At 39.4% G+C, this 22,696-nt stretch overlaps 1 protein-coding gene across 2 annotated transcripts in view; it reads right to left on the bottom strand.

Moving 5' to 3' along the window:
* The window catches only part of LOC126457241 (serine/threonine-protein kinase mTOR), a 263,986-nt gene that overhangs the window by 104,129 nt on the left and 137,161 nt on the right, over positions 1-22,696 (bottom strand). For both annotated transcript variants that reach the window (XM_050093384.1, XM_050093385.1), the window contains 2 exons: positions 10,923-11,033; positions 121-251 (listed from right to left, as the gene is read on the bottom strand). In XM_050093384.1, the coding sequence (XP_049949341.1) occupies positions 121-251; positions 10,923-11,033 (242 nt within the window). The remainder of the gene's footprint in view (positions 1-120; positions 252-10,922; positions 11,034-22,696) is intronic.

The following is a 22,696-nucleotide window of genomic DNA, read 5'->3' as shown; positions in this document are numbered from 1 at the left end:
TGTAACAATCAATGAATTCTTTTAAGTGCATTAACTGCTTCAAAAGTGGCATTAAACATTTTCTCCCTTTTCTTACATAATGTGCACAGCTGCACAGATTTTAATATTTCTAGTATATACCTAAGGGCTGGAGATGGTGACTCTTTCAGAAGCTCAATACTCAATCTGCGAAGCCATTCTAACCAGTCATCCTTTGATACTCTCCTTGTTGCAGTCCAGGCGCGTTGCAGATTGGCTGGAGAAACGTGCAACTGAAACACAAAGTAAATATTTCAGTAGACACAATTGTACACAGAAATAGAAAATCAGGCAAAGCCTAGAATAACTGCCAGAAAGGCAGATCATTATTCACCTTTACATTAAGTAGTAAAAGAAGAAATGTTGCTCCACTGGTGTACGAAACTGACTTTCTCTACCACTGACCACTGCTTCCAACAGACGGGCAGGGAAAAATGCAAAAAAGGGCCAAATACTTATTCATTGTTAATTTCACAAGTAATATGTACTACAATTTATCTTTAATCAATTACCAGTACAAATGTTGCAATCAACATTCTAAGCTTCAGATTCAGATTGAAACAAAATTTTTGTATGAAATTTATGAACATTATGCTGCTTATTGAAAGAACAGGCAGATAGAAAAACCCATTCTACAATGATTACCAACAAGGATAAAGATTATAATTCACAGCATGGGATGTTAAAAAGTGTTGATTGTACCTAAAGAGTACAGAAAAAGGAAACAAAAAATCATCTCAGATAACTTGGGTGCTCACCTTGTAGATGAAAATGGGTGAGAGGTGTGTCATTCAATCCTTATCATGAGATCAAAATTGTTACTAATGGGTTAAACAAACAACAGTTTGCAGTTGAATAGCTTTTAATGATATTTGATACCTTGTCAAAATATAATTAAAGTAATACGGCATAATTTCAATGTCTGCAGTTAAATGTTTCACAAAAGTATAAGTAAATATGCATAATGTCCTGTACTTCTCTTTTTAAGTGCTACTGTATGCCATAACAACTTGACTTAGAAAAGCAATAACTTGGTAAACATAAATGTTACAAGCATTAACTCCACAGAAAAATACTTATAGCTTTGTATACTATCAGCTGCTGAAATCCTTGCTTCAATATCTAACACTATTATGAAATTTTAAGAATACCTATTTCACTAAAGGGATGTCTAAATTTTGTGCCTTCTGGGGCTGAATCATATAACAACAGTTGTTATTTATGTGTCTGTTGGTCCTGAAGGAGAGCTCTCTCTGAATGCCTCTTCTTTTTTTTTTGTGGCTGTTCACTGACTAGCAATCAATTAGACAATAATGATCCATATACCAGCCCAGAGTTTCAATCAATGTGTGAACCAATAACTTTCCATTACTGTGTTGTGATACCAATAACTTCTCTCTTCACGGGACTAGAATCTTGTGTCCATAACAAGTAACATTAAATTATCATCAACAGACATAAGAAAAAAATAGACATGGGAAAAACAAATAAATTATAGGAAAAGCAGCTAGTCAGGCCCTCTTAGAATTTTTTTGGGTGCATACCTTATGCCTGCAGTAAACTTATAGAAAATCTTTTGCACCAGAATATAATTTTTAGAGTCATGTTACAACCTTGTTGGTGTATCCAGAGATTCCAATCTCAATACATGCAACTGGGTTTGCTCAGTCTCATTGCCAGTGGCACACAAATCATTGTGTTTATGATGCAAGCAGTGCTACAAGGAAAGAACATGCCTCCCAGTGCCACATACCGCCATGTGGTAACAGCCAGCTTCTTCCAACTTGGAATAAAGATGCCAACACATCTAGTGAAGAACCACTTGCATGTTGTTCTTGATCAATGCTCAGACACTGAGATTGGGTGTTATTTATATGCTGACCACTATGAGGGACTTGAACTTTGCAAGGTTTACTAGGCATAGTAAACCTTAAGTTCAAATTTGACTATACCTGGACTTAGTTTTCAGTATCGGACCTGTGTTTTGTGAAACGCATTTTGCTTAATAAATAAGCCACATATCATTGCTCAGCACTTGTTACATCCTCATCCTCATAAGAAAATATGTATATGTCATAATGCAAGACACAAATAACAGTGCAGCCACAACTAACTGAAGTTTATTTATTCACATATAAATGAACAACAAACATAGAAGCTAATACAAGTAAATGGTAAGATCATATCTGAGAACGAGTGCCTGCTGCACTGTCATTATAAGGAGCAGAACTCCGATAGACGGTGTGCCAGCTGATGTGCCATGCGCAGAAGTCCTATCAACCAATGCAGAAGGCCTCTGGTGCCTAGCCCATGCAGATACTGTTGGTGGACAATTATACATTATGTGATCAAAAGTATCCGGATACCCCCAAAAACATATGTTTTTCGTATTAGGTGCATTGTGCTGCCACCTTCTGCCAGGTATTCTATATCAGCGACCTTAGCAGTCTTTAGACATCGTGAGGGAGCAGAATGCGCTCCGTGGAACTCACGGACTTCAAACGTGGTCAGGTGATTGGGTGTCATCTGTAGGCAAGATAACCCACACCCCTGAACATTCCTATGTCCACTGTTTCCGATGTGATAGTGAAGTGGAAATGTGAAGGGACACGTACAACACAAAAACATACAGGCTGACCTCGTCTGTTGACCACTGACAGTTGAATAGGGTCGTAATGTGTTATAGGCAGACATCTATCCAGACCGTCACACGGGAACTCCAAACTGCATCAGGATCCATTGCAAGTACTATGACAGTTAGGCGGGAGGTGAGAAAACTTGGATTTCATGGTTGAGTGGCTGTTCATAAGCCACACATCATGCCAGTAAATGCCAAATGACGCCTTGCTCGGTGTAAGGAGCTTAAAAATTTGACGACTGAACAATGGAAGAACATTGTGTGGAGTGATGAATCACTGTACAAAATGTGGCGATCCAATGGCAGGGTGTGGGTATGGTGAATGCCCGGTGAATGTCTTCTGCCAGTGTGTGTACTGCCAACAGCAAAATTCAGAGGCGGTGGTGTTATGACGCGGTCGTGTTTTTCAAGGAGGGGGCCTGCACCCCTTATGTTGTGTGGCACTATCATAGCACAGGCCTACATTGATGTTTTAAGCACCTTCTTGCTTCTCACTGTTGAAGAGCAATTTGGGGATGGTGATTGCATCTTTCAACACGATCAAGCACCTGTTCTTAATGCACGGTCTGTGGTGGAGTGGTTACACGACAATAACGTCCCTATAATGGACTGGCCTGTACAGAGTCCTGACCTGAATCCTATAGAACACCTTATGATGTTTTGGAATGCCAACTTTGTGCCAGGCCTCACCGACCAACACCGATACCTCGCCTCAGTGCAGCAATCCGTAAAGAATCGGTTGCCATTCCCCAAGAAACCTTCCAGCACCTGACTGAACACATTCCTGCGGGAGGGGAGCTGTCATAAAGGCTAAGGGTGGACCAACGCCATATGGAATTCCAGCATTACCAATGGTGGGCACCACTAACTTTTAAGTCATTTTCAGTCAGGTGTCCAGATACTTTTGATCACATAGTGCAAGTGTAGCGTGCTGGTGGCCTGGTGCCATGGCGTATATCCAGGTACTGCGTACAGAATTATAGCACCCCTCTCCCCATGGAGAAAGGGTGCTCCTCTGATGCAGATTTCAGGGTGACTGAAGAAGCATCTATAGCCTCTGCGGCAAGTGCTGCAGGCAATGAGAGTGGCAGCACAAGGACGTTCCAGGCTGGAACAGGTGAGTATGGGCAGAAGCAGCATATCCGTGCACACGCACAGCAGCTGTCCCCCTGTGAAATACAGTATGAGAGGACTGGTGACAATAGCACAAGTAGAATTTCAGCGTCTAGAACCTCGATGTTGTGGAACAGTGCCGACAATGAAGCTGGCAGCCACTAAGATGAGGGTGCCGGGACACGTATGGTGAAGGACCTGAAGGCCCCGGACTTGACGGCGATGACCCAGCTGGCAGGGAAAATTCTGGCGGCAGTGTCGTAGTGGGAAAGGCCAGCAGATGTGCCAGGCGGCCAGATAATGGAGGAGTGGCACGAGGCAGTGACATTACAAGGAGGGCTGGTCTGCTCATGCAGCAGAGACACCCCAAGAGGCCTGAGGCCTGGACAGGTACTGAGGGAGAAGACGAAGGCAGCAGTGCAGACCCCTGGCCCTTGCCGAGGCACAAAGATACAGCTAATCATGGTGACATTCTACCACCCTCCATCCCCCCTCACTGGTGACAGCCATGGCAGTTGTGGATCATGGCTGGAATCCACTTCCTTCTGCAGCCAAACCCACTGAGCCCAGACTGTGGAACCAGGGATGACCTGAGACAATGGATACACTGACGACCATTGGTGGAGCAGCATGAACAGATGTAGGAGGATGCATGACTGATGACAATGGAGCATCTTGTCCAGACTCCACGGCCCATCGGTGCAAATCTGTAGGAAGTCAAGAAGCATGTCAAGGCACCCACTGTGGAAGAGTTTGCAATTTACTACGTCGTTTGAACCTTGAAAGTGTGGACTAGATGTTCAATCTTGCCGTTAGAAGGGGGTGGAAAAGAGGACCAGTCACATGGTGAAGGCCTTGACGGATTCAGAAATCTTGGTGGGACTGAGACACAAACTGCAGAACAATACCCATCACAAGCACATTAGGCAACCACTCAACAGAAAAATGTTTGGAGAGGACCTGAATCATGGCTGTGGCTGACATAAGAGGACAGTGGATAACATTTGGAAATTTAGAGAAAGTATTTCCAACCAACATCCAGTAAAAGTTGAGGAAGGGTCCAAGAAAATCAGCAAGGAAGCATTCCCACAGACACTGCAGTGTGGCACATTGAGAGAGCACTGCCCGTGGCACTGCCTGTTGGGTAGCATATTGAGAGTATACTGTCATTGGTGCCAGGCCAAAACATGTTCTGACAGGCCAATGACTTGGTACAGGAGACCCCTAATGTAGGCACTGGAGCACATCCCGCCACAGGGCATCAGAAGAACACTGGACAATGGCCTATCTGTAGTTAGAACACCCCTATCAAATACTGAAAGGCAGTACGCAGGGCAAAATAGATACACAAAGGATCAGAAGCCCTTCCCAGAGGCCTATCATGCCAACTGTGCTGAACAAGATGAACAACTTGACACAAATACAGATTGATAGTGACAGTGGCTGTGATCTGGGAGCCTGCGATAAAGAAACCCTTCCACTGTACAATGCACCTCAATATCTACATGAAAACAAAAGAGTTCATCTTGTTCAAAAGTAGGATCCAATCCCATCAGAAGCCACGGCAGTGCATCGGTATTGGCATGTTGTGTGGAAGGCCAAAAATGTATTTCATAGATGTAGCAAGACAGAAACAAAGCCCATCGCTGGAGGCAATGTGCCACTTTGTTGGGCAAGAAAGCAAGCTTGCAGTCAGTAATGAAGTGGAACTCAGACCCATACAAGAACACATGAAACTTTTTGAGAGCATAGATGATAGCAAGTGTTTTCTTTTCAACTTGGCGCTGCTGAGTAGAGCTGAGCTTTCCTAATGCAGAAGCTATGGGGCATTCAGAAATATCCTCATATCAATGTGTGAGAATGGTCCTAAGTCCATACTGAGAGACATCCATAGCCAAAACCAGTTGGTGGCCAGAATGGAAAGTAGCTAAACAAGAAGCAGAATGTAATTTGGATTTCAAAAGTGTAAACATGCGCCCACAGGCTGATGTCCTCTGAAAAGAAATGTTCTTGTGGAGCAGCTTGTGCAGAGGATGGTGCAACGTGCCTCACCCGAAATGAATTTGTGATAATATGAAATTTTAACTAAAAATGCTTGGTGTTCTTTGACACCGGTAGGATGAAGAAGAGCTGTGACAGCATCAAAATAATGATGTTGTGGCTTAACACCACCCTGAGGAATCTTAAACCCCAAACACACAATGGGTGGCTGAAAAAAGTGTGTCTTGTCTAAGTTGCATTTCAACTCTGCAGTTTGTAAGACCGTGAACAAGGTGTGTTATCTTCAGTGGGTTTGTTTATTTTCCTTCTGGAAAACTGTTACATGTTAACCTTTAAAGAAACATTTCATACAAAATATTTACATTTGTAAAATGCTGTTTATTTATGATAAGTCTAAAGTTTCTAGTTTTACAGTACTTTTGAAAATAAAGTAGATGCTCACATTTGTTTACAAACATCACATGGACATATTGGATATATATGCTAGTAGCTTTAGAGGTTTACTAGGCTATCTACAGCTTGTCGTCTGCAAACAGCAAAATTTTATTTTATTTTCTGTTTATTATGTATTTCTGACTAAGAATGACTATTTATCGTATTGTTTAGTGTGTTATTTACAGTTTTTATGGTATGGTGTTTCTATTTTTTTGTGCCAAGATGGCATGCTTATTTCTTTCATTCTTGTCATTACACATTCATTTTATATGATTTCTTGCCAAGCACAGAGTTTGCACCATGATTACTTGTTGTTGTGACTGTTTAGTGTTAATTTGTTTGTTTTTCACTTATTCATGTTTCAACGGTGAATTTTATTTGTGGCTGGATGGTGTTTTATATCCCCATGAAGTTCTTTTATATGAAATTGTGGTTCATCTATGAGGCAAATAATATTGTCTACATATCTGTACTAATATTTTATTTTTTACTGCTTTGGTTTTACTATTTTGTCAAAGATTTAATTTTCTGATTCATGGAAATGTTAATTAGCAGGCCAGTGAATAGAGATTCCTTCTTGTTGAGAGTAAACTCTGTTGTTGAATGTGAAGCAGGTTGGCTCCACGATGAGCTTGAGTACAGCTGATATTTCTTGTATGTTTGTTGTGGGTATGTTTCCTTGTAGATGGATATTTCTTTCTACGATGTTGATGGTTTCTTCTGTTGGAATGTGTGTACATGGAGATTATATAAAATGAAATTATTGTTGCTCTGTTTGGTGTGTTACCATTTTTTATTTTTTCTATTAAGTCACTTCAGTTTTTCTGTCTTCTTTTTTGGTATGTTTGTATATTGTCTGTAGCAGTGTGTCAGGATTTGTTTGGCTAAGTAGTATGTTGGTGCATGGTAAAATTAATCAGTGGGCATATAGGGATACCTGGTTTGTGAATTTTAGGCAATGATTTCAGAGTGGGGACCTTGGGATTTTTCTGTATCCTTCTTTTAATCTGTGTGTCTGTAAAAATTGTTTCTTTGTTTTCCCATGTTTTCTGTAAGTTTCTTTGGTATGGGTTTGCTGAGTCACTTGTTGATTCTGTGATGATGTGTTTTGGATGAATTCTAATTTTTTGTCAATGTATCCTTTTCTTTTATGAGTACAATTGAACTGCACTTGTCAGACTTTGTTATTATGGCATTTTATTATGTCAATTTCTTCTGTAGCTTTCTGCAGGTTTTTCACTAGTTGTCATTATGTTTTCTTTTATGGTGGTTTTATTCTCTCTGATTGTGTGTTTTATTTTCTCAGTGACTAGTTCTCTTTTTAAGTTTGCACTGAATTCAGATGTGTGCTCAATATTTCCTGTTGCTTTATGATGGGTACAGTTTCTGTCATATTCTGTACTGTCCTGTGTGAGACCATTGTGTTTATGTTACATTTGGGACCCTTCTTGTTCAGATAAATTTATGTCTGTTAAATTAACCACTCCTTTGTGAAAAGTGTGTTTGCTGTACTGATGATGTGATTGATGATGTTTGTGTGATTTATCATTTTGGCGAGTTTCTTTTGTTGGGTTGTCTGTTTTCTTTCTATTATGTATTGGTATATGTTCTAACCCTGTGCATTAATTCATCAAAAAATGGCGGACACTTTATATGGTTTGGTAGTTCTGAACATAATCTGTATAGTTCAATGTTCACTGCCTTTTCCTTAAAAAAAAATAAAATAAAATAAAAATAAAATAAAAATACAGAGACTGGATTTCTTACTTTATCCACGTAATTTCAGTATTACGTTTTGTCTGTTGTGTTGTAGATGACTTGTTTCTTACAGTTGTGATTAAATAGCTGGGTATTATTTTATAGGCCAAACATATTTACTTGAATTTTATGTTAAGTATTGTTTCTTGACGTTTGATGGTTGTGCTCTGGAATTTGTTAAAGAGCTGGGAAGAAAATATCTGGCTTGGCATAGAAATAATCATCTTGTGAATGTAACTCTTCCGTGGTTGCACCCTTAACAACAATATCAACGAGGTACTTGAAGCACACTTGAATGGTCACTGACAATTGTTGAAAAATGGCTGGTGTGCTAGCCACACCAAACGGGAGGCACTGATACTGATACACTCTGAAGGGTGGGTTAATCACAAGGAACCATTTAGAATCCTTATCTATTGGAAACTATGAACAGGCTTCAGACAAATCAATTTTGGAGAAAAACTGGCCCCCAGCTAGTTCAGCCAACAACTCATCCTGACAGGGCAGAGGGTGGATGTCAATGATAGATTGAGTATTAATGGAAACTTTAGTCTTACCCAGAGGCGAAGCTGACCAGTCAATGTCTTATCAGTCACAAGGGGGGATAGACCATTCACTCGATGCAATCAGGCATATGATCTCCAGTGCCATCACCCTGTCCAATTCTGATTTAACTCGATTGCACAAAGCTACAGGAATAGGATCCACACAGAAAAAGCTTGGCCGCACTGTAAGTTTCAGGGTAATGTGGGTCGCAAAATAAGTGACATAACCTAACCCACCCAAAAGAAGAGATGAGAACTCAAAACACAGGGAATTTAACTGCTGGTACAGGACCTGGTCTGTAAGAAGATGCACCACATCCAAAATGGAAAAACTGAAAGCACCAGAAGCACCCAGACTCAATAATTGTCAGCACCAGCATCATCCACTACTAAGAAAGTCAAGGAACAAACCACACATGTATACACAGTAGGCACCATAAATTTTCCCAAAATTGGAATATACTGCTTGTTATAACTCACCAAATGTTGAGTAAACCAGAGACAATGATGAAGATCCCAAATCCATAAAAGTATATGAGTTCAATAAAGTGCACACGTGTCCACCTGTAGTCTCAGCACTATGTATATCACTCACTTCAATAAACAGTTTGCTATGAGTCATAAGCACTGGAGACACACAATTAACATCCATGTCCACAGGAATGACACACACAGAAGTTATATGTCCTTTTTTTCCTAAGTTTCTTGCAAGTCACCCAGCACATAGGGCACACAGCCCTGTCACGACTCATGACACAGATGGGAGGGCAGAGTGCTGCCTTTGTTGAGGTGGTTGTTTTCATTTGGCACAGCACTGTCCAGTGTGGTGCGGAGGTCATATTTGTATGGCTGCCATGTCATCCTCAACCCAAAAACTTACTGATGTCCAAAATCCAGTAACTGGAGCCACTGTAGGTGATGTCATACCAAGCCTCAATCTGATAACCTGCAGAATGAAACTGATCAAAAGACTGAGCAATATTTAACACTTCAGCCAAAGATGGAGTCTTGCACTGCAATGCCTGCTGACTCGCCTCCTTGTCGGCAGCCGACCGAAAGATGGTGTCTCAGATTATAGAAACAGCATAGGAATCATTATGGGCATCGGTAACAGACATATATTTGTGATTGCAGATGTGGAGTTCTGCCACTCAAGCCCAAGAGGGCTCGTTTCGTTGTTTCTGACAATGACAGAACTCTACATGCACCACAATGACGTGTGCATTTACAATGATAATTTCACAACTTACACATTTCGTCAAATGAAAGCAATGCTGGTTCCTGGAGTGGGGCTAAATGGCACAACAACTGGTAGATCCGAGCAGAAATCCAGGAAAGGAACAAGGCCTCACAAATATAGTGTTACCAAAGCAGCTTCTCATAAACCTCCCTGTCTTCAGCCACATCATCAAAAGTCAGCGAGTATCTTGATGGTGTGGAAGTTTGTGATAGCAACCATATGTTCACCTGAAGATGTGGCTTTTTGTGCCACAAAACTGGTAGTGATCCAATAATAAGGGACTAAATATGGCTGACGAAGTTATTAATACCCAAGATGATTACTCATAGCTGTGGCTGACCCATGTACAAGGTTATCTGCGCAACCCTAAGAGCCTACTACTGCTTCAGAAGAGACCTGAGCACTGCCTCCATGCATGACAACACAAGGAACAACCAAGTGGACTCAGCACATGCAAGTAAATGCCTTACTTGTCACCAATTGTGTCACAACACAAGACACAACTAACAGTGTGGCCACAATTAATCAAAGTTTATCTACCCACATACAAATGAACAACAAACATGAAGACTGATACAAGTAAATAGTAAGAATACATCTGAGAGCGAGTGCCTGCTGCACTGTTCCTATATAGAGGAAGGCTCCGATAGATGGGACGGTGGCTGCCGTATGATGTGCGCAAGTCCAGTGACCCACTGATGGTGGCTTCTGGCAGCCAGCCCACACAGATGGCATTGGCGGATAATTTAAAGTAAAGTTCGCTGCCCAACAAAATGTTACACAACAATATAAAAAAACAAAAGTCACACTACAAACCCGAAAAATCTCTCTACAGATAACAGTTGATTCAGTACTCACAACACTGAATAATTAATCCATGTGAACTATTTATCAATAGTTAAGATCTAAATAATATCACACAGTAGCACACCAAGCCCTCCTTTTTTCCAACACACACACATTACTATATTGCATCAATAGCTTCTTCTTTACACAGTCCATTATTTATAAATATTTTCTTTATTGAAGATTGAATCTGCCTGTGGTTTAAAAACTGCATGCAGATATTAATACACTATTTTTTAATGCAAATGCAATATAAGGACTAGTGACATTTGCCACTGAAAGGGTATGAGATTGCAACAAAAATTAAATGACTAGTCATCACACTCACTCTTTTTATTGGTGGTGGTTCTGAGGAAGTATGAGCCACATCACCTCTCTTTGGTCTTGACAGTCTTGGCTCAAAGAGTAAGGAATCATCTGGTTCGACCAAATTGTCATCCTAAATTAAAGAAAGATACAAAAGAAGAGTTTTTACAAGACAAACACTGACACTGACTCAAAACAAATTTATTAACATTCTGTGATCAAATTGCATTAATAGTGGTAGCAGTAATAGTAACAGTAATGATCAAGAATGTAACTGGTACTTAGCTGACAGCACTGTCACCATAGCAAAAACTGACTGTCGATAATATTTAAGATAAAACGCAGTTTAGCATGTATGTACAAACTAGCCTCACAGGTTGACTAGCAAGTGTGATCAAAAGAAAAACTGTAAAAATACATTTGTACACCCTTCTGGGGCACATCACTAATTTACTGCATGTTTTGGATGTTTGTATATTAATGCTCATATGTTGCCCAATCACTGTATTATCCTGTAAAATATTTACTTCATTTCCAAAAGAGAATTCCAGATTTGTCAATAATACACAAATAACTTTTTTCAAAATTGTCACTAATCGCTGTATTACTGTTATTCCTTAGAGAAGAACCCTAAATGTTCTATATGCGTCTGAAATACTCAGCTCTGTGGAAATGATGATTGTACAGCAACATTTCACTCTCTCTGCCTCAACAGTCATTGAAGTTTTTAACAAGAAAGAGGGGGGAATAAAAGGAAAATCGATAATACTGGTATGACGTACCCTATGCCATGCACTGTACAGTGGCTTGTGGAATATATACATAGATAATGCTCGCAAGATTAAAAGAACTGTCAACAACTTATCATTATACATAGCAAGTTTCTATGAAAAAAGATAATTAAAATTGGTGCCATGCTACCACGCTATGCTAAGTACCTCAACAAAGGTTGCACTGATGTGCAAGCACAGTGGAAAGCAAATCTGTATGAACAAGAAACCAATTTTAGTTGATTTCTGTAATTTTTTCCATCCCAATTGGAATTTATTTTCCGAAGTACCCAGTTATTTAAAATGAGTAAATTTAACAATGGATGACTTAAAAAATATTTTTATTCAACCAGTATCATGCAAGGTAGCATACTCCTTCTGGCTTTTGTGGGTTATAGCTACCTTGTGATACTGTAGTATAACAGTTATTGCCACACTTTCAAAAACAGTCCAACATCGACATATTTTATGCAAGAACACCTCAAAAAATTCTGATATATCTGAGACAAATAGTCTGCTGTTGCTATTTGTTTAAGATTATCAAAGTGTTTTGAAATGCTCTTGTACAGTATATGTCATCTTTTGCTGCTTTTTGACTAATCGTATTGTGACAATTAAAACAGTAGTGCCACATCAGACCATGGCTATAATCACCAAAATCAGTACGGAGTTCATTACTTGTGACTGGAGTAGGATGTGCCAGGAGGATGTGCATTGCACAGGTCTTGCATTTGAGTCTTCCCCAGGGATATGACCCAGTGGCTAGGGGATGGGACCGGATGTGGCATAAGGTTTGTCTTATCCCTGTGGAAAACCTCGATGCAATACCTATCTGATACACCCACCCAGCAAATTCTGCTCCACCCCAGTCCCATACCAGACTTATCTAATCCCATTACAGGCAGGGCCCCCTGTGAAAACAGGCATGTCACGTACCAGCTTTGTTGCAATTCTGCACAGTATTTTATGTGGGCTTGAGCACCTACCAGTGGCTCATCTGAAGTAATGGCCACTGCTAAACTGTGGTCAAGAACAGAGTTGATCACCCAATGGCAGAACACACTGCTGAGCAGCTCATGCTCAATTTCAATGGCTACTTCATAACCTGTGTCATTTCCATTCCCTCCCCCCCGCCTTCCCTCCCCCAACACCAGCTTCCAGCTTCTCTGAACTTTGCAACACATCCATTATTTCCATAATCCTCCTGGCCTGAATCTCGAATCTCCACTAGCTCTCTGTCCCATGCAAACCTCCATCCTGCCTCGGGAGGGAGGTGTTATGCCCACTGTGGTGATACCATTCCATGATGTCACTATGACACGTATATGCCCAGTTTCAACCGTTTTGGATGTCTATCAATTTCCAAGGTGTACCGAGGTCTGAGAAGTGAGAGATGCCTTATTGGATTTTGTCATTTTAGTTGAAGCTCATATTTGATGGGTTTTATATTGTAACTTTATGTTCTATGAATGTACACCATTTCAAATATTGAGGATCTCTCAAAAACACGTCAGTTACTGGTACTAAAACAAACTAGGTACACCTCAGAATAAAAAGCATAAAGAAAAGGAATTAAAAGGTAACTTACTCTCGGCTTTTTATAAAGTATAAAGGAAAATTTACAAGCTAGTTATTTCAAGAGACTTCTTTTGCAAACAAGAACATCTTCAATTAAAGTACACAGGCAAACAAAATGTATACTGGTACCGGTACAGAAATATTCCTGCTGCTGTTTTCTCTTGTAGTTTCAGTTATCTTCAAGTGCAAGGGAAGAAGTTCATTTTTCTTGCAATGAACTGTAATTTTTTGTACAAATTACAACATACTTCACACAACCAGTATACTTTTACTACTGGGGGAGTTTATTGTTAAGTACTTTTCATAATACTTAGGTAAATACCAAGTATACAGTTGGCAGATTTGCACTTTCATAGAAAGAAAATGCAGTAAAGTTTCCAAAATTGCAGTGACTATATTAATTGAATATTCAGTTAAAAGCTTTAATTCACATGCAAGAATGGCTACCACACAATGAGTCTCTATACTTACAATCTTTTTATGGTTTCAGATATTTATTATGGTGATACTACAATCATTATTGTGGTGTACAAAGCACATATAACTTTGTATACATAACTATATGACTTTACATTATGTGTATGGTTGCCAAATGAATAAACAAATCAATTAAAATGAAGTCAATATACAGGTTAAATCGAATAAGATGAGGCAACTGGGGGGCAATATACAAATACCTTTCGATTTATTAACATTAACCAGGCATAAACAATGATTGTGCATTTGCAGACAGAATTTCTGAAATGAACATAACCTGGTTAATCACACATTACCTTCACGACGAAATAATTAGGTATTGAAAATGGCAGTCAGTCATACAATTTTTAGAATTACTACATCACATTACCAAGTATACTTGAGGTAAGCTTCATTCCATGGGACGCTCACCACAGTCAGACTCCATAAGGCCATCAACATTCCCAATGGTTGAAACTGGGCAGATAAAGGCCGTTGTGACATTATGGAGAGGTACCGTAACAATTCAGTGACCCTACCCACATCCTCCTTCCCGCAGTCTTCTCCCTTCTCTCTTCTATCAAGCCCTCCTAATTCACTCCTTCACATCATTATCACTGTCACTGCTCACACTCACCAGTGACTGTGCCCATGTCACATTCTTATCTCATGCACTTGCTGCCTCTCCCTTCGGCATTTCTGTTATGTGCATTTGTTTCCTCCCTCCCAGCCACCAGCCAATCCTCCTGGACCATTCCTCCTGCTCACTGCTTACTTTCTTCCTTTTCCCACTCCACTTAAAACAATCCCTCATCCTAGTCAAGCTGCAGAACTACAGTCCTGGCATACTGTATTTAGCTCGCACAATTTAGTCACACAGGGGTGTACATGCATATGTGTATATATGTTTACTTTAGCTCAATAAAGGATTCAGCCAAAAGCCCAAGAAGTTTTCAGTCTCGCTTATATGCCTGTTGATGACTAAACCATTCCGCAAGTTTTTACCTTTCCTTAAAAAATAAAAAAAAAGTTAAGTTGAAGACTCATAACTGAGAAGTGATTCACCCTTCAGCATACAGAAATGCCTTGATTGATCTTCCATTTCTCACTTATGAACAACATGGAGAAATTGCTCTCTCCAGTTTCTATATACATAACTATGGATTAGGAGAAATGAAGCAATGGTTCATAACAAAATACTTTTGCAAATGTATTCTTAAAAAGAGAGTGGAAATAAAAGTAGGAAAAAATTATTATGAGCCTTTCATAACTTCTGAGTATGCCTCACTGATACAATTTTCCATTCTGGTTGGACAAACCTATCGATGCAATTCTAATGCCATACATCTACCAGAAATGTGTGTGGGAGGATGAAAGATCTCACCTACATCTACATCTATGTGATTACTCTGCTATTCACAATAAAATAAAGTGCCTGGCAGAGGGTTCAATGAACCCCTTTCAAGCTGTCTCTCTACCATTCCACTCTCGAACAGCGCGCCCGAATAACAGGCACTTAAATTTTTCTGTGCGAGCCCTAACTTCTCTTTTTTTATTGTGATGATCATTTCTCCCTATGTTGGTGGGTGCCAACAGAATGTTTTTGAAAAACGCATTTTCTTTAATGATTCCCATTCCAATTCACATATCATGTCTGTGGCACTACCTCCCCTATTTTATGATAATACAAAATGAGCCACCCTCCTTTGTACTTTTTCGATGTCATCCGTCAGTCCCATCTGATGTGGATCCCATACTGCACAGCAATACTCCAGAACAGGGCCGACAAGCTTGGTGTAAGCAGTCTCTTTAGTAGACCCGTTGCACCTTCTAAGTGTTCTGCCACTGAATCACAGTCTTTCGTTTGCTCTATCCCCAACATTATCTATGTGATCGTTCCAATTTAGGTTATTTGTAATTGTAATCCCTAAGTATTTAGTAGAATTTACAGACTTCAGATTTGTGTGACTTATCGTGTAATCAAAATTTAGTGGATGTCTTTTAGTACTCACGTGAATATCTTCACACTACTCTTTATTAAGGGTCAATTGCCACTTTTCACACCATACAGATATCTTATCTAAATCATTTTGCAAATTGTTTTGGTCATCTGACGACTTTATACGATGGTAAATGACAGCATCATCTGCAAACATCTAAGAAGATTGTTTCCCGCATCGTTAATATAGATTAGGAACAATTGAGGGCCTATAACACTTCCTTGGGGAACGCCGGATATCACTTCTGTTTTACTCAATGACTTTCCGTCTATTACTAGGAACCATGACTTTTCTGACAAGAAATCACGAATCCAGTCGCACAACTGAGGTGATATTCCATAGCACGCAGTTTTGTTAGAAGACACTTCGGTGTCAAAAGCCTTCTGGAAATCTAAAAATATGGAATCAATTTGACATCCCCTGTCGATAGCACTCATTACTTCATGAGTATAAAGAGCTAGTTGTGTTTCGCAAGAACGATATTTTCTGAATACGTGCAGACTATGTGTCAATAAATCGTTTTCTTCGAGGTACTTCATGATGTTCGAATTCAGTATATGTTACAAACCCCTACTGCAAATCAATATTAGTGATATGGGCCTGTAATTCAATGGATTACTCCTATCACCCTTTTTGGGTATTGGTGTGATCTGAGCAATTTTCTAGTCTTTAGGCACAGATCTTTCTGTGAGTGAGCAGTTGTATATAATTGCTAAATATGGATTTATTGTATCAGCATACTCTGAGAGGGACTTGACTGGTATAAAATCTGGACCAGAAGCCTTGCCTTTATTAAGTGATTTAAGCTCTTTGCGACACTGAGTATATCTACTTTTATGCTTGTCATCTTGGCAGTTGTTCTTGATTGGAATTCAGGAATATTTACTTCGTCTTCTTTGGTGAAGGAGTTTCAGAAAACTGTGTTTAATAACTCTGCTTTAGTGGCACTGTCATCAGTGACTTCACCATTGTTATCGTGCAGTAAAGGTATTGATTGCATTTTGCCAGTGGTGTGCTTAATGTATGACCAAAATCTCAAGGTTTTCTGCCAGATTTCAAGGCAGAGTTTTGTTATGGAAATTATTAAAAGCATCTCGCACTGAAGTATGCACTATATTTCGAACTTCTGTAAAACTCTGCTGCCAGTCTTGGGGATTTTGCGTTCTTTTAAATTTGGCATGCTTTTCTCGCTGCTTCTGCAACAGCGATCTGACTCATTTTGTGTACCATGGGGGATAGTACCATCACTTATTAATTTATGTGGTATATATATCTCTCAAATGCTGTTGATACTCTCTCTGTGAAATCATTCCAAAACTTTTCTACATTTACATGATCAGATTGGAAGGAGTGAAGACTGTCTCTTAAAATGGCATTAAGAGCATTTTTATCAGCTTTTTAAAATAGATAAGATAAGGAAATGCAAGTTGACAGAAAAGTAACATTTGCAACATTCACTTTAGACATGCTGAAGATGAGGATTTATCTCAGCAGTGTTTAATTAATATTTTATTTGTAATCACACACAAGACTGAAACTAAGAAATGAGATGAAACATAGGATTAAAAACTAAATTTTCTGTAATATACCAGTACTCCAGTGATCATGTATTATTTGCATGGCGAAAGTGCTCAGTATGCAATTAAGGCAATTACTAAAAAATATGTTGCCTATACTATATAAAATAAATTTATAACAAGTGCCATATTTCAATTTCTTTTGCAATACATTTTATTCATGCACATTAGTAGCAACTTTATTTGCATTACTAAGTCAAAAATTATAAAAATTCACAAACATTATGGTGCATCATATGTAATACCTGACTAAGGCCCAGATCAGATAGAGTATTGTGGCTTCAATGTTAAAAGCTGCTAAATACTAATAAATCATTGCAAAATCACAGAACAACATGCAACACTAAAAAGATATATAATTTTAACAAAAAAATAGTTTTTTTCTGAATTGGTTGCATAGCCTATTTCGAATTTCTCTTAGATGACACTTTTTCCATTAAGACCGAATCTGTTAGTTTATTCACAACACTACAGGTCAATTTCAGCTGTACAGCCATTTTTAAGTGAACAAGTCCATTATTGTGTTACCGTATTGAAGTTTTTCTGGCAGTTTGAATATTGCATCATTTTTCTGGAGTACATTTGGGATGTTATTAACTATTGTACTGATATTTTTGCTAACAACATTTCAGCCATTCTCAATGTGAGCCACTTGCAATTTTAAAGCACTTTACACTGTGGAATAAATGCACATACATCCACGATAACACTATTGGTAACAAGAATGTCAATCACAGATAAAACCTTATGCCTTTAAGTGTAAAACAAAGCTAGTGCAGAGTCAGTGAATCCACAGTGCTTATGAAGTATTTGGTTGATTACTGTGGATGACACATGTTGGAATGGCAGGCAGTGAAGGTTACAACAATATATCTTTTGAGAGCGCAGACATTAAATGAAGTGTTTCCACGATTTGTCAAGGTCTCTGTTCAGCAGGCTGCCTGTTAATTGTATTTCCACAGCATTCTTGACAATTGAATCCCAGTAGGATGAGATGGTGGCCAGTATCTTAACTTTTCTGTAGACCAAGGAACGGCCAGTGGAAATTTGTTGGGTTCCAGTAGGCAGGTGAATCGCTGGTGTTCAGTGTAACAGTCTTTTACAGTGTGTGTTGTCTGTCCTATGTACGATCTGCCACACTCACAAAGAATTCCATATACATCTGTCTTTTGTAAAAGCATATTGTCCTTCACAGATCCCAGAAGAGCTATTCTCTTGTTCGGTGGAAGGAAGATCACATCCACTTAATTCTTTTTTCTTGCAATTTTTGATGAAATATTTCCCACATAAAGTAGAATGACCATAGATTTTACATCTATTTCTTATTGCTCTTCTTCTGGTTGGTCTGGCATTTTCAACTGCAGAGCTCTCTTAATTTATGGTTCTATGTATTTATTCTTCCATAATATTTCTTCAAAGTGTACCATTTCACTATGTAGGCTCCCAGTGTCGGATTTATTCAAAAACTGCCAGAATAATGAAGAACAACAACTTGTATGAAATCTTCCTTCCACCGCCCAAGACAGCGGCTCTTCTGGGATCTTGCAAGGATGACCTGCTATTACAGAAGACAAGTATACATTCAATTCCTTGTGTGTGTGTGTGTGTGTGTGTGTGTGTGTGTGTGTGTGTGTGTGTGTGTGTGTGAGAGGGGGGGGGGACAGTACACAATAAGTACTGTAATAAAATGTTGCATTGAACACCAGTGATACACTCACCTACTACAGCCCAACAAATCTACAGAGGGTGAACATTGTATTTCCAATTGTCATTTCTTGGATAATAGAAAACTTAAGATACTGGCCACAGTCTCATCCTACTGTGATTCAATGGTCAAGGATGCTGTAGAAATACAATTAGCAGACAACCTTCTTAACAGGGGAGGGTTTCCAGCTTGACAAATGACGGGAAACCTTCATTTCACATCTGCGCTCTCAAAGGCTATATTGTTCTAGGCTTTACTGCCTGCCACCCCAACATATGCCATCCACAGTAAGCAATCAAATGCTTTGTAAGCACTATTGATTCACTGACTCTGCACTGTCTTTGTTCTACTCTTAGAGGCATAAAGTTTTGTCTATGACTGCAACTATCATTATCAACGTTATATTGGACGCATGTACATTTATACCACAGCATCAAGTGCTTTCAAAATCTTGCAAGTGACTCACCTTGAGAATAGCTGAGAGGTCATCAGCCGAAATATAAGTACAAGAAACAATAATATCCTGGATGAACTCCTGAAAAATAATGCTATAAATCAATCAATGTTTGTCATCCAAACAACAACTAGATCATACAATCGGACAATGTGTCATGCAACTGGTACTCATGAAAGCATGAGATGCAAAACTGGGTACAGTACATGTGTTCACTCATGCTTACTGACTGTGAAATAAATTATACTGCTAGATACAACACTTCTTATTTGACTATCATAAAATACATATTCATGAACTAATCAACTTAAAAAGGCTATATAGCCATTAGTGGTTTAAATAAGAAGTAGAGCGTCAGTGGAAACAATTCCATCATTCAAGAAATAACAAAGAAATTGAATGTGACTTTTTTTTCAATCTGTATATAAATTCCAAATTGTTTGGTTTCAGTTTGATGATAATATGAAATTACACAATGAAAATTAGTGCAAACACTGTAGGGTGCAGGGACAGCCCTCTAATCCTATAGTGAGGACTTTGGGAACAAATCACAGAAGCACCGAAACTCCAGAAAGTTGCATGATACTGTTAGCACCCATAAGGTACTGATCTCAATGGATCAGTTTATGAACAGTTGTGTTAAGTGGCTGTATTGATCTCAGGATTTGTAAATTACATGCACTCAATCTGGGCTGTCTCTGCTGTGAGCATAACTCTCTCAAGGTTTTGTACTATTCTTGTATCCCACTAAACACTTTCGGGCTTGGAAGGCTAGTTTGCCAAGAGGAGGACTGTCAAAGACACCGCCACCAAGTGAAAGTTCCTGAAAAGGCAGTACTCCATTTACGTAAAACGATATTGAGAGTAATGGACTCTAATACTCCAGCAACAGTTGCAGGCCATGTGGCATACCCACCTTCTTGTGTGCCGTAACAACACGCATAATGAGAGTTACTGGGAGGGAGTGGGAAACAAACACGACTCAAGTGATGGATTGGAGTAGTAGATGTAATTATGGCAGTAACAAAAATGGGTGAGTGGGATATTTAGCCAGGTGACTGGATGGTAGATGGACCAAGAAAATTCTTTGCAACGTTCCAAGAGAAAGGAATAGACCAGGATGACAACATAACAGGGAAGGGATAGATGACATAGAAAACAGCCAGGAAGAACATAGGTGAAGCCCATCATGTACGAGTTCATGGATGCATATAGATGAAGCCCACAATGCGTAGTGAAGTTCAGAAGAGACTTTTATCAGCAGGGACGTCAAATGGTTGCTGCTGCTGATGAGAATAATGATTTAATGGAAAAAAAGTGATTATGTATAGATATGTTAAATGACATGTTCTGTAAATGGAAAAAAGGCATACCTCCTAACCAAGCAGAAAAACTGGTAACAATGGCCAAAGGAAACAAATAAATCATTAGTGAGAGGTAATATGAAACATCACTTTTCCACACTTTAAATATACATTTCTAATCTTTTTTCTGAGTCAGTTTTGCAGAAACAAAACTGAAACATAAAGATTACAGCTTGTAACACTCAATCCTTATATAGTATTTATTAAGAAAAGGTCTACATCTACATCTATAGCCGCCAATCCATCTTTTGGTGTGTGTCAGAGGGTACTTTGTGTATCAATGTCACTTCCCCCTCTTCCTGTTCTAGTAGTGTATGGTTTATGGGAGGTACTATTGCTGGTAAGCCTCCATGTGGGCTCAAATCTCTCTAATTTCACCTTAATGGTCTTTTACTAGATATGAGTAGGAGGAGGTGATATACAGAGCACCTCTATGGCCTATCCATCTTCCTGGTAGATTTTCGTCGAGATACGCCCTAACACGACTTTGGTAGTGGGCTGGGGCACCATCTTGTTGAAAGTAAACTCTTCCGTCTCCATACAAGTCTCGGACGACAGGTAAAATGGATGTCTGAAGCTTCTGAAGGTACACCTCATCAGTAACTATGCCGTCAAAGAAGAATAGCTCAATCGAGCCCCGGTAAGACAACCCACACCATACATTTACTCCTGGCAAATTCACAGCTTTGTCTACATGGAGGTTCGGATTTTCGGCAGCCCAGTAGATGCAATTTTGGTGATTTACTGTACCACTGAGTTTGAACTGTGCCTCATCAGACCACACAATCATCTCTGCAAACTCTTCATCATTGTGCACCATGTTAGTAAACCACTCGCAGTACTCCATTCCACGATCTGGGTCGTCCTCATTTATTGCGTGTGGCAATCGTGGGATGTAGCGCTTCCACTTTGCTGTCTTCAAAATTCACTGAACACTTGAGCGACTCACTCCAGTTTCATGGGCACACTGTCTCACAGACTTCTGTGGTGAGCGAGTGAATTGTTGTAACACACGACGAGAGTTAGCTGGACTTGTTACTGTTACAGGTCGTCCAGATCGTTGTTTGTCTACTGTGGCTCTGTTTGATACTCATTTCGCCATTGCTGTTGAACTTCATTAATGTTTTCGTACTTAAAATACCACTTGAAAACTGACTTCCTTTCATCGAATGTAAGCCTTGCACCAGCCATGTTTACTCGAGTAACTAGGTGCAACTAAGAACAAAATACTGACTCTGGCGACTGCCATCTGACAAAACAAAACAACGCAATACAACGCTCGTGTGGAGATTGCCGGAACTACAAACTATTACACTACCAAAGATGAGACAACTCCGTCAATGAGTTTGCCAGTTATGGACTTTTAAACAGTGGATACATTTTTTTGGACCCCTCCGTATTGGTTGACTCTTCTAGTAACATACTCTCAGAACTTCAACAGTAGACCACAACATGATGAGGAATGCCTCTTTGCAGCATCTGCTACTGGTGTTGGCTGAGCATCTCTGTGACGCTTCCACAAACACTAAATGAACCTGTTGTGAAACATGTTGCTACTCTTTTGATTTTCGTTATTTCCTCTATCTGTCCTATCTGATACGGATCCCCTACCAATGAGCAATATTCAAATAATAGTCAAATGAGTGTTTTATAAGCTACTTCCTTTGTTGATGGACGGCATTTCCTGAGGATTCTTTCAATGAATCTCAGTCTGGCATCTACCTTACTAACAATTTTATGTGACTGTTCCACTTCAAATCAATTCGTATACATACTCCTAGATATTTTACAGAAGTGACTGCTTCCAGTGATTCTTCTGCGATTTTGTAATCATATGATAAAGGAGGCTGTATATGTATTTGGAAATGTTACATTTGTTTACACAGAGGACC

Source organism: Schistocerca serialis, chromosome 2 (genome assembly GCF_023864345.2).
Source record: "Schistocerca serialis cubense isolate TAMUIC-IGC-003099 chromosome 2, iqSchSeri2.2, whole genome shotgun sequence".
In the NCBI taxonomy this organism is placed as follows: domain Eukaryota; kingdom Metazoa; phylum Arthropoda; class Insecta; order Orthoptera; family Acrididae; genus Schistocerca; species Schistocerca serialis.
Note: the sequence above shows the minus strand (reverse complement) of the source record. Positions and strands in the feature narration are given on the sequence as shown.